The sequence below is a fragment of the Schistocerca serialis genome, chromosome 1 (assembly GCF_023864345.2).
Source record: "Schistocerca serialis cubense isolate TAMUIC-IGC-003099 chromosome 1, iqSchSeri2.2, whole genome shotgun sequence".
NCBI lineage: Eukaryota > Metazoa > Arthropoda > Insecta > Orthoptera > Acrididae > Schistocerca > Schistocerca serialis.
In genome coordinates this window covers 621,845,720-621,858,043 of record NC_064638.1, presented here as the reverse complement: position 1 = coordinate 621,858,043, position 12,324 = coordinate 621,845,720, and the positions used below count along the sequence as shown (strand labels likewise).

General features: G+C 37.5%; 1 protein-coding gene across 19 annotated transcripts in view; it reads left to right on the top strand.

Moving 5' to 3' along the window:
* Positions 1–6,155, top strand: part of LOC126478296 (RNA binding protein fox-1 homolog 3-like) — a 468,968-nt gene extending 462,813 nt beyond the window's left edge. For 13 of the 19 annotated variants that reach the window (XM_050103698.1, XM_050103694.1, XM_050103691.1 and 10 more), the window contains 3 exons: positions 1,455–1,615; positions 2,056–2,119; positions 2,370–6,155. In XM_050103698.1, coding sequence (XP_049959655.1) covers positions 1,455–1,615; positions 2,056–2,119; positions 2,370–2,414 — 270 coding nt within the window. In that variant the 3' untranslated portion in view covers positions 2,415–6,155. Of the gene's footprint in view, positions 1–1,454; positions 1,616–2,055; positions 2,120–2,369 lie in introns of those variants that run through there. The other 6 variants (XM_050103697.1, XM_050103700.1, XR_007587441.1 and 3 more) reach the window with 4 other exon arrangements.
* Positions 6,156–12,324: the final 6,169 nt, after the last annotated feature.

The following is a 12,324-nucleotide window of genomic DNA, read 5'->3' as shown; positions in this document are numbered from 1 at the left end:
TCATCCACACCTGGCATTGTTTCTATGAAATGCCTGCATAATATTGAGGTACTCCTATAGCAAGCAACATCCCAAGATCTGTCCCTGATAGAACATGTGTGGGACCAATTAGGACATCACTCAGTGTCAGTATCCAGCACATTGTGGACCAGTTAACAACAGTTGTGGACCGGCTTGCCTCAGGTGAGGGTAGGATGGCTCTATGACGCTCTCCCCAACAAATTGTTGCATGCATCCAGGCCAGATGGGAAACAAGCTGGAAAAGGAATGTGAAAGATAAGAATCCCTGTCCCTCATACAGCACCCCCTCCCCCTTTCCCCTCGAGGATGGAAGCTAGTATTTAACTGTTAAAAGGAGAATAATGAGTCACAAGAAATTACACAATTAATATATTCTCTTTCCAGGAAAAGTGTGCTTTGGAGATGTTCTGCCTCCTTGTTCAATGGAATATATGAGATGCTTTTGGAACCCCTTTGATTTTTTCAAGATGTCTCCTAGAATTATTGTTCAATCATGTTTGACATTGGGAGGTTTTTAATGTCAAATATTAATCAGAACTTTTGCATACTAAACTGCTCTCCAAAAAGCAGAGCAATATTTGTATACATAGTAAAGGCAGAATTTGTTAGAATGTAATTATATTTCATATTTATTTCCGTTGTAAATTGTTGTTAATGTGCTGAGCTCCATTTTTTCATGGCATAGTTCACGTTGCTTCCTTATAAGGGAGGTTTATATTAAGGTCATAGGAAAAGGCTTTTTGCCAAAAGTTACCATTGTAGGAAACTGGAATCGGCATCTATTGATGAAATACTTAGTTATGTCTGACATAAGTGTAAAAGTATTTTCTCTCCAAGTTTTAGATTTTTAGATTGAAGGTGTGATTTTATTTATTATTGGGAACTCATTATGTTTTGTAACATCTTATGTATTAGACAGTTAGTTAACTGAAGTTACTGTTATGGTCAGATTAATCATGCCCATGATTATTACTGAATGAGTTGCCACAGTGGGGAGGACGATAGTTCAAATCCGTAATTGGTCATCCAGATGTAGATTTTCTGTGATTTCCCCAAATCATTCCAGGCAAATGCTGTGGTTCCATTCAAAATGGCATGGCAGATTTTCTGTCCCACCCTTCCACAATCTGAGCTTGTGCTCTGTCTCTAATAACTGTGCTGCCAACGGGATGCTAAGCCCTAATCTGCTTTCCTTATTTTACCTTGATTTTTGCCTTCTGTAATATACTAGGTGTCTCTTACAACATTACTGTTTTTAGAAATATTGTTGTGTGAATGTCTCATAAAGTGCTTTATGTCAAGTTTTTCAGCAGCCACAAGGCTCATTATTCTACAGTATGTGCAGAGGAGTGCGGTCTTTGATCTTCAGATAGAGGAGAGAATGCAACATATGTATTCAGCAAATTGCAAGTGGTACGATCACAATGTTACAGGCTGCCGCCGCCGCGGCTGCCCCACTGCTTAAAACCCCCCTGTCGACTGCCCAACAGGCGAGTTATGCTGCGGCTGCCAGCTACACAGCAGTGGCAGCACGAGCGTATGGAGCTGCAGCAGCTGCTGCACAACCGGTTGCCGGTTATGCCGCTGTTGCGGGGTGAGTGAGATGGCTGCCAAATGCTGCGTATCAGAAGGTTCATTTTTAATTGCAAACTGGTGATGTAAATGATTACAGATATGCGACAGCCATGCTTTGACTCATCTATTGAAGCTTCACATCACACCTGCAATGCCCAATTTCCATCCAGAAACCTGACCGTGTGTGATGTTGGTGGAAATTTGATGCATGTTTTTTATGTTTTATTGTGAAAGAGATTCCAATGTTCCTTTCCCTTCATTGTCTTCCTTTCAGGGATTTTCCCCCCATGTTCCTGCAGCTGTATCCTTCCAAAATCTGTTTGTTTTTTATGTTAGCGTAATACATCCATTTATTAGCAACAGTTTTTAATGCACTATGAGATGGTTTATAGAAATTTTGAATGTTCGTTCTGCATGTTATTTAATATAGCTAATTCTTATAATTGAATGATGTTACAGATACGGTCGTGAATATGCAGATCCTTACCTTGGGCACAGCATAGGTCCTGTAGCGGGTTATGGGGTAAATTCTTCCTTTGTTTATTTATTTATTTCTATGACACGGTTCAAATGAGTTCATGATCTATAAAATGATGTGTGTGTCATCTGCAGATAGAAAGTGTATTTGCTGCCTTATATTTATTGATTTAGACTGTGTGTAAACCATTTCAAATTCAGCTCTTCCACAAATTGTTATCAGATTGTCATTTGTTTGTGCTTGTCAGTTTTAACACTTCATGAACTTCTTCAATATCGTACGTACTTTGTTTCAGGCTGCTGTCTATAGAAGTGGCTACAACAGATTTGCACCTTACTGAAGACTTTTTGGCTAGGAAGAGCCGCATCTCATATTCATTATCTTAACATACATGACAACAATTCACTTGCCTCAACGTTCACGCGTCATCACTACCACCAGCATTCACATTTGTGTGGAAATTATGAAGAAATATATGGATGAAGAAGTTGATTCATGACATTAAAAACTTATTGCTCTACTTGTTTGAAGAAGATTGTAATGTAGCTTGGCAGCTAGCTTTAGTTATAGTCATACAGCGTTATGAGCATATGGCTGCTACTCCAGTGTTTTCCTTCATATTTTATTTTCTGTTGCTGTTCATATGAATGAGATAGAGCATAAATATTTCTGGATTTTGAAACATTTACATATTCCAGATATTTCATATCACAAACTGTGCATGAAGGAAACCAAATAAGCCCTAAAGTTACTACACTAATGTGAAATTGGCAGTATTGACAGCAAAACACAAACATAGCGAAAGGAATGTTCTACTCAGGTTTAATACCTAACCGAATCTTCAAATGACAACAGTTTCTCCATGCAGTGTTAACAGTTATCACCTTATTTCTTACATTTTTAGGTGGTGTTAAAAATTGCTTCCGGTTTTTCAATTGTTGGATTGTTTCTGGAGGAAAGTGCTTTATTAGAGAGAGATTTTTTGTAGCATGTCCAGAATGGGAAAATGAAAAATCATTGGGGATAGTTCATGCAATAAATGATGCTGTGTGGTATTTTTACGGTTTTTCCGTTAATGTGCGTTATAATAGTGATTGGCTATGAAACATTACAGAAAGTTTTGTAATGCTGTGGGAATGTTCATTGCTATTTTCAAGAGTTTTGTAAATAAGTATTGTTTTATTTTATTATTTTTTTGAAATGTATTGTCCATTTTAAGTAACTGTTAATAATTCATTTAATGATAAACAGTCTATGTTTATGTGAATTTATATTGTATACCTACCAGTCTTCCAGTACTGGTTTTGTAATCAGAGGCAGATGGTAGTCACATTAACTTTGCAAATGCAGAGCTTGGATGTAATTGGGATATGTTAACCTTTCAACTTTTTTGTCACAAATTAAATTTAAGAACTTTCTGGATTCAGTTGTTGAAATGCATTTCACAAGATCTTGCTACAAAGTTATAATACTGCCAGTTTTTCTGTAGTAACACAAGGGGTGCTTTATTTAAATTATTTACAAATTTGCAAATGACATCATTCTTAATGATTGTTTTTAACACAAAGCAACAGTTACATTAATGTATTATTTCCAAATACAAGGGTGAGCAGTGCTGTCTTGTAGCAGAATGAAACACCAAATGTAGTTTTGTAGTATAGAACATATCCCCATGTCCCCCTTGAAACAGTGAACTGAAGCTGTAGTGGTTGTATTTTTTAAGGAAGTGGAAGGTAATTTGACTTTTAAAGTAACATGATTTAAAAGAGTTTAATTTCTGGTCAACAGAAAGTTTATTCAAATATATAACTTTATAAATATAAAGTTTACGCATTTAAATTTCTGTGAATCGTGTATTTTTACCTTATGGGACTTTTCAGACCTTATCTAGTGCATTAAAAATAATTTTAATACTTGGTGACAAGTTTTTAGTTATTGGTTCTCTGAATAAGTAGTAACTTTCCAAATTATGTTATTTTTATCATTGTTAAGACAGACTTCAGTCAAGGCACATAAATTACCCAAATATTTTTTGACAGATTGTTACCTTCAGTTCAGTTAGCCACAAAAATTAGCCTTAAAATTTCTGTTTTATATCATGCTGTGGTATAATTTTCTGAATTACACTGTTACAATTTCATGAATTGACTCGTTTAAATTTTACTGTTGAAAATCATATTTTACACATGTGCGAACATGTTACTTAACTAGCCTATTCAGATTATTAAATTTATTGAGTCAAGTGTGACACTTAGCTTTAATTTTGCAGTTTTCTTTCACTAAGCTAGCATTTTTTCATTCAAAATTAGTTAAATTGATTGCAGTACAACCAGTTGGAGCTTCACTGTTTGTAATAGTGTCAGCAGAAACTGATATTTTAACTATACTCAACTAGTAGAGTTAAGTTAAATGTGATACACTCAAACTTCTAATGATGAATGAACCAGTAAGTACTGACAGTGTAAATGTTCTCAAGCACTGAAAGTGAAATCTGATAGTTATGTCATATTTTATATATTTTTCGGTATCCACTAATGTATGACTCATACAGGGCTTCAGAAGAAGTTGCATCACAACATATTGTTCACGCAATGAAACATTGAAAATACTATAGTTGTCTGTCATAAGTGTAATGATGCTACGAAGATTGATATTATTGTCGAGATATGAGACTTGTAAATATTTATTTCAAATCTATAAAAGTGTCAGACAACTAAAATAGTATTTGCCTATTCCTATATTTGCAGTACCATTTCATAATGTCAAAAGTCACATAAACTGCTATTTGTGGGCATTTGCTTTTCGAAAGTCCCTTTGACGGTTTTATAGGGACTGTAGATCAGAAACGGACATATCGGTTTGAATACTTTTTAAAAATCAGTGTTTATACATCTACAAATTAAAGTCAGATTTCCACTGAAGCTCTCTTAATCTCATTGTATGAATGTCAGTAAGTAAATAAGTATGTGTGATTGTTGAAAATGTGTATGTATGAAATGTGGAAAACCTCAGATGTATGTGTTACAATCTATATAGGTTAGATTTAAGGAGACAAATACTGTAATGTGTATTCCGCTTTGTGATTATTTGTCCAGTAGTCCTCAAGAGCTTTTGCAAGTGAGGATCTTCTTTTTAGATGTATAATACACAATTTTAGTTTGGAAGTTAGAAGTGTAGCCTTCCTAGTGATATCACTTCATATTATCATATTGCTGGTCCAGAAATTCTGGGCATTTTGTATTGTGTGTTGCTGGAAGATAAACAATCTTATAGATGTGTTTCTGAAAGTTGGGAATAATGTTCAATTTGGAAATTTACTTTCTTGTATTGAGTAAGTGGAATTTTTATTGAAGTTTTCTGGCAACTGCAGATTACAGAATTGCACTGAACAACCAAAGATATGAACAGTATTTTAATCTGCTCAATATCATAAGGAGAAGGCACTTTCATAATCAATTTGATTGCAGTAATACTAATAAGGATGATAATAGTAATAATAATAATAATTATAATAATCTGTTTGCCAGATAGTTTCATACAGTCTGTGTTCATACAGGTTTTGCTGCACACAGAAATGCTGTCTTCATAATATTATCTGTCATCATATATATGAAGTCTCATTGTTAATTTTAAAAGTGTATAACTGAACGTCTTCCGTTTTGGCACAATATGAAGTTTTACTACGCACTGGTTGTTGAATTACATGAAAAAAGCACAAAATATAAAGTCTTTTATATGTAACAAGATTCCCATTTTGTTTTATCGTCTTTATTGTAATTTTAAATTCATATAGTTTCTTGCTGAGCAGATGTGTTGCTCTGATTTTGTTCAAGTGGAAATCATTCTTTGTGGTATCACGGGACAATGGAAGTTTAGAAAGTATAGTGCACATACATAAAAAGGCTGTTTATGTGAACAGTGATGCAGATGAGATTTTTACAGTTTTTAAGGCAGTTAGCACATTGTCTGAATATACGGGGGACTGTGAATCTCAACAAGAATGTACAAAGTTTCAGTGTTGTTACTTGCCATATTGTGTATGTGTATTCATGGAATAAAATATGCTGTCATCTTTCAAGAATGAATTATTCTGTTTCAAACCATATCCATTGCAATCTTCATTCACATCACAATCAAAATGTGTGTCCTATGTATGTACCAATTTAACATTATTAGCAATTGACAATTATTTATTAAAATTCATTTTATAATGCACATTACATCTATGTATTAACACTATAATACTGAGAGTAATGTCTCATTATCTCTAGACAAATTAGATTTTATAGTAATCATGCAAATTCCAAAATGTGTATTCCACCACCAGGGTCTCTTCACATTGTCTGTAATATGACATATCACAATTGAGATTGACAATTACCACGAAATCCACAAGTGTCTTGAAACTGCCAAAAATTTCAGGATCAGTCATTTTTATATGAAACATTAATTTTTTATAATAAAATTATATTTCTTCACAGTAAGTGGATCATACAAATATGCAGGCTTTCCAGGCTGTTGCCACTTAATATCTGAGTTAAGAGGTAACATGATATTCATCTGCAAACTCTTCAAAAAATTTTGGATAAGGTTGAAGAGAATATTTGATGCACGAGGTGTGTTCAAAAAGTAAGGTGACTTTATATTTTTATGAAAACATATTTATTTATTCATCAATATTCATGTTGTCCCCTTCAAAGTAATCCCCCCTCAGACACAATACACTTATGCCAACGCTTCTTCCAATCCTTGAAACACTTCTCATAAGTACTTTTTGGTACAGCCTTGAGTACTCCCAGCTATACAGTTTTTATTTCTTCAATCATTGAAAATCTTCATCCTTTTGTAGGTCTCTTTAGTTTTGGGATCAGGAAAAAGTCGCAGGGGGACAAATCCAGTGAATATGGTGGCTGAGGCATGATTGTTGTGTTGTTTTTGGCCAAAAAATCTATCACAAGCAACAATGAATGAGCAGGTGCATTGTTGTGATGCAAAAGCTATGAATTGTTTTTCCTCAATTCCAGACGTTTTTTGCGTGTTGCTTCTCACAAAAGGCACTTCATGTCAAGGTAATATTCCTTATTGACTGTACGACCTTGAGGCAATACTTCGTGATGCACTGCATCATGGTAATTGAAAAAAAAAAACAGTGAGCAAAACTTTGACATTTTATCAAACTTTGCATCTCAAACTTTTAGATCTCCGGGGTGCTTGTATTGGGATGATTGGGCTTCGGTTTTGGCATCGTAACAATAAACCCATGTTTTGTCACCAGTTACAACCCTCCTGAGCAACTCAGTATCATTAACATCATTCAAGAGACCATGAGTGATACTCAAGTGATGGTTCTTCTGATCAAAATTGAGTTTTGGAACAAACTTCGCTGATACCTGCGACCGTTAACAGTTAAACAAATGTATAATATGTGGTAAATTACACTACAATATCTGAGTAAATCAGTGTTACAATACAACTTCTGAGCCCTTATTACGTACGGTTTAGTTAGCAGAAAGCTAAAACTCACCTCGCCGCCTGCTTAAATTCCTTAGCTTGTTGTGGGCTTTAGTGATTGTGTACTGTAAGCCCATTGGTTCCTATAAAGTAGAATTTGTATTTATGCTTTACACTCTGAAATCTTATTTTTAGCTAAAGGTTTTGTTTTGTACCTGCATCTGTCATGTACAATACCCAGTGTTTACGTTTATCAGTGTTATTTAGACTTGGTACATTTCAGGTAGCAGTTTTTATAGGTCACTTTCGCGTGTACGTAAACGCTTGTTTAAATTACAAATACGAGGGATAATCAGTAGGTGCAGCTTACCGTAGGTCACTGTTTAATTCGTTTATAATATTCACTAGATAGCCCCTAGCAGTTTACTGTAGGTCACTGTCTTATTCTTTAGTATTGACTAAATAACCCCTAGCAGGAAAATAAGCACTAGATCTCGCTTCTACAATAAATTTTTATTTTCACTATTGAGTGTCCTTCCTGCCAACTAGAGTGTAGCTGTTAACCTTGTGTGACAGTAGGTTTCCTTAAGTTTTTTATAGTAAATCAGTTATTAGCTAGATGGATAGGGACTGTGTCTGTTGTGTGCGGATGCAGGAGGAGTTGGTCAAAGTCCAAACGTAGCTGGAAGCTTTGTTCACCACAGTCAACAAGCTCCAGAGTGCCACCTTGAGGTGCGGTGGGGATGGGGTGTCTGAGGCAGCCTCTGCTGTACTAGATGTGCAGGGGGGGGGATGTCACAGCTGTCTGTCACTGAGCCGACCTCAGGTGCGACTGAGCCGGCTGGCCCACTCTCACCTCAGTGTGGGTGGTTGAGCTTCAGGGCGAAGGCTGCATGGGGGAAGCAGGCTCCTGCCAAATCCCACGATCCCACGCACTTTGCTAATAGATTCAGTGTGCTATCTGATGCTTTGGGGGGGGGGGGGGGGGGGCGCTAAGCCAGATCAGACTGCACCTTCTGACAGGATAGTGGCTGCTCCTTCAGCAAGGTCCGGACAGGCACATGGGGGTAGGAGTTTGTTAGTTATTGGGAGCTCCAATGTTAGGCGGGTCATGGAGTCCTTCAGGAACATAGCGGCTAGGGCAGGGAAGAAGTCCAACGTTCACTATGTGTGCTTGCCAGGGGGCCTTGTCTTGGATGTGGAAGAGGCTCTTCCAGCGGCTATCGAGTGTGCAGGATGCAGCCAGCTGCAGATTGTTGCGCATGTTGGCACCAACGATGCCTGTCATCAGGGTTCCGAGGAAATCCTTGGGTCCTTCCGACGGCTGGCTAAATTGGTGAAGGCAGCCTCCATCTCTTGAAGAGTGGAAGCCAAGCTGACGATCTGCAGCATCGTACCCAGTGTGGACCAGGATCCTCTGGTTTGGAGTCGAGTGGAGAATCTAAACCAGATGCTAGGTTGATTCTGTGACAAAAATGGTTGCAGATTCCTCGACCTACGCTATGGGGTGGAAGGTTGTAGGACGCCCCTTGATAGATCATGGTTGCAGTACACACAGGAAGCAGCTACATGGGTAGCACAGTACTTGTGGCGTGCACATGGGTTTTTTTTAGATTAGGTTCCTCCCCATGGGAAACAAACTGCTGGCCCGAAAAATTACCAGTTCATGACACTGATGTGGGTGTGCCAACTGTAAAAATTGTTAGTTCACCTAAACAGGTCATTCCAAAGGATTTAAATATGCTTAATCTCATGTTAGTAAATTGTCGAAGTGTCTGTAGCAAGATCTCCAAGTTAATCACCAAAATAAACAGTAACAGTGCCAATATTGTATTAGGTGCCGATACTGGTTGAAACCAGACATAAAAAGGAGTGAAATTTTGAACTCTGATTGGACAATGTTTAGGAAGGATAGGACTGATGCTATGGGAGGTGGTGTGTTCATTGCAGTTAAAAGTTGTTTAAATGCAGTTGAGATCGATACTGCATCGGACTGTGAAGTAGTCTGGATAAAGTTGACAATCAGACAAGGATTGACCATTGTTTTATGATGTTTTTATAGACCACCAGCATCCGCAACAAACATCGCAGAACATTTCAGGGAAAGTCTTGAGTACATAGGAAGTAAATATCCAAATTATCCATTAGTTATAGGTGGAGACTTTAATCCAGCATCCATTGAGTGGGAAAATTACACGTTTATCGCAGGGGCAGAAGCAAAGATTCGTTGAAGTTATTCTAGGAGCGCTCTCAACGTACAACCTTGAGCAATTGGTTAGAAAACCAACTCAAGATGGGAACATATTAGATATCTTGGCGACAGACAGACCTGATCTTTTTGAGGAACTTAATCTAGAAGAAGGTATTAGCAACCATAATGTTGTCGCTTCTGTGTCAGTGGAAGTTGTTCAAAAAAAAACACAGCGTAGAGTTTTCTTGTTTGGGAAAGCAAATAAAAGTGGCATTAATGAATATCTTCATAGTCAGCTCCAAGCATTCACCATGGGACACAAAGATATTGAGCATATTTGGTCGGAATTCAAAGGTATTGCCCACCATGTGCTAGAGAAGTATGTGCCTAGCAAAAGTATAAGGGAGGGAAAGGATCCACTTGGGAACAACAAACATTAGGAAGTTACTGAGAAAGCAGAGAACTTTGCACAGTCACTGCCTCACTGACAAACCAAAATTATGTGAAATGAAAGCAGCTGTCAGAAGGAAAATGACACACTCTTTTAACGAATTTGAAAGTGATATTTTATCTGCAGATTCTAAAAATAACCCCAAAAAAATTTGGTTGCAGGTAAAATCTATGAATGCTACAGATAATTCAATACCTTCTCTTGCTGACAGTATGGGTAATGTAACTGATGATGATAAACAGAAGGCCGAAACTCTAAACTAGCTTTCAAAAACTTGTTTACGATAGAGTACTGCAGCACCATTCCCCCTTTCAGTTATCGAACAAACGAAAGGATGGCTGGCATAGTGTTTAGTGTCCCTGGGATTGTAAAATAGTTAATATCCTTAGACGCCAGAAAGGCATCTGACCCAGACGGTATCCCCGTAAGATTTTATGTTGACTATGCTACAAATATACAGTACTGGCCATTAAAATTGCTACACCAAGAAGAAATGCAGATGATAAACGGGTATTCATTGGGCAAATATATTATACTAGAATTGACATGTGATTACATTTTCCCACAATTTGGGTGCATAGATCCAGAAAAATCAGTACCCAGAACAACCACCTCTGGCCATAATAACAGCCTTGATACGCCTGGGCATTGAGTCAAACAGAGTTTGGATGGCTTGTACAGGTACAGCTTCAATACGATACCACATTTCATCAAGAGTAGTGACTGGTGTTTTGTGACAAGCCAGTTGCTCAGCCACCATTGACCAGACATTTTCAATTGATGAGAGATCTGGAGAGTGTGCTGGCCAGGGCAGCAGTCGAACATTTTCTGTCTCCAGAAAGGCCTATACAGGACCTGCAACACGCGGGTGTGCATTATCGTTAGGGATGGGCTATGATCGCGCACGAGAAACGCGCGACGCGAAGGCAATTTCTCAATAATTTCTCGGGTACGCTCGAGAAGTTGACAGTGCTGCACTCTCTTGAGAAATTGCGCAAACCTTCAGTACACGAAGCACTGAGCCGCAACGGTCGTACTCATCGTAAGTACGTGCTCGGAAAACTTGGAAATTCTATGATTGACATCAGCTGTACTACCATTATTAATGTGTACTGAAGTATTAGTATATGTCTCATAAGACAAAAATCATAGAATTGTTGTTTAAAACAAAGCACAGAATTCGCATAAAACAGAAGCTTTATTCTTACAAAATAAATTACCTTGTACATTCTGCATGTATGCATGCATGCTTCAACATAAAAGAGAAGTGCTATAGTCTTTTATATACAGAAACTGCGTACATGCGTTTACTTACTGAAGAAAGAAAGGAAACAAAAGTTGTTTAGCAGAAGGCATTTTTACATCCCATTGCTACACTGCTGTCGATTTTTGTTTAGAAATATGATTTTATTAACCAATTGGCCTTTTAGTCTGCTTCTTTGTTTGTTTATATGTAGTCCTGTTTTCGAAAATATTCTTTCATTGGGAACAGAAGTTGCAGGTATTGCAAGATCTTTTTTTGCCATGACAGCTAGACCTGGGTAACTGTTCATTTTTTTTCCAGTAGTGTAAAGAATTGTCCGTGTGTTGTAGGTACGGTTCTTCCAAATATCGTTGTACCTCCAGATCTATGCTATCACAACTGCTTTTCATTAGATTTTTATTGGAAACCTCTTCATGGAAAGAAGCCCATAAGGAACTACTGGCGTTTTGTATGAAATGGTACTCGTGGCTATTGTCGTTAGCAGCCGAATGAGTAGATCGTATGATCTCTACCACGTTTGTGCATTCTGCAATTAGGCTTGCAACTGCATGTTTTGAATGAGTGGGATTCGTAAATGGTAACCTTTTGAATCTTGGGTCGAGAACTGTGGCAATGGCTTGTACTTTGGTTGTTTCTATTAATCCTAGCCGGGCTATTAGTGAGTTGTGCAGATGTTGCTGTAGCTCTTGCGCTCTCGTGGTAGCCCACTTCCCATTGCATACAGTTATGATTAGCTGTCTGATTTTTGGAATAGCTTTCAAAAGAGAGGTATAGTTTTCAGTTGAGATTTCACTTGTTACCACTTCAAATGGCTGTAGTATACATAAACATTTGCTCAAAATTTGCCACTCGTCAGCTGTGAGGTTCTCTACACCTGAATACAAAGTTGATAA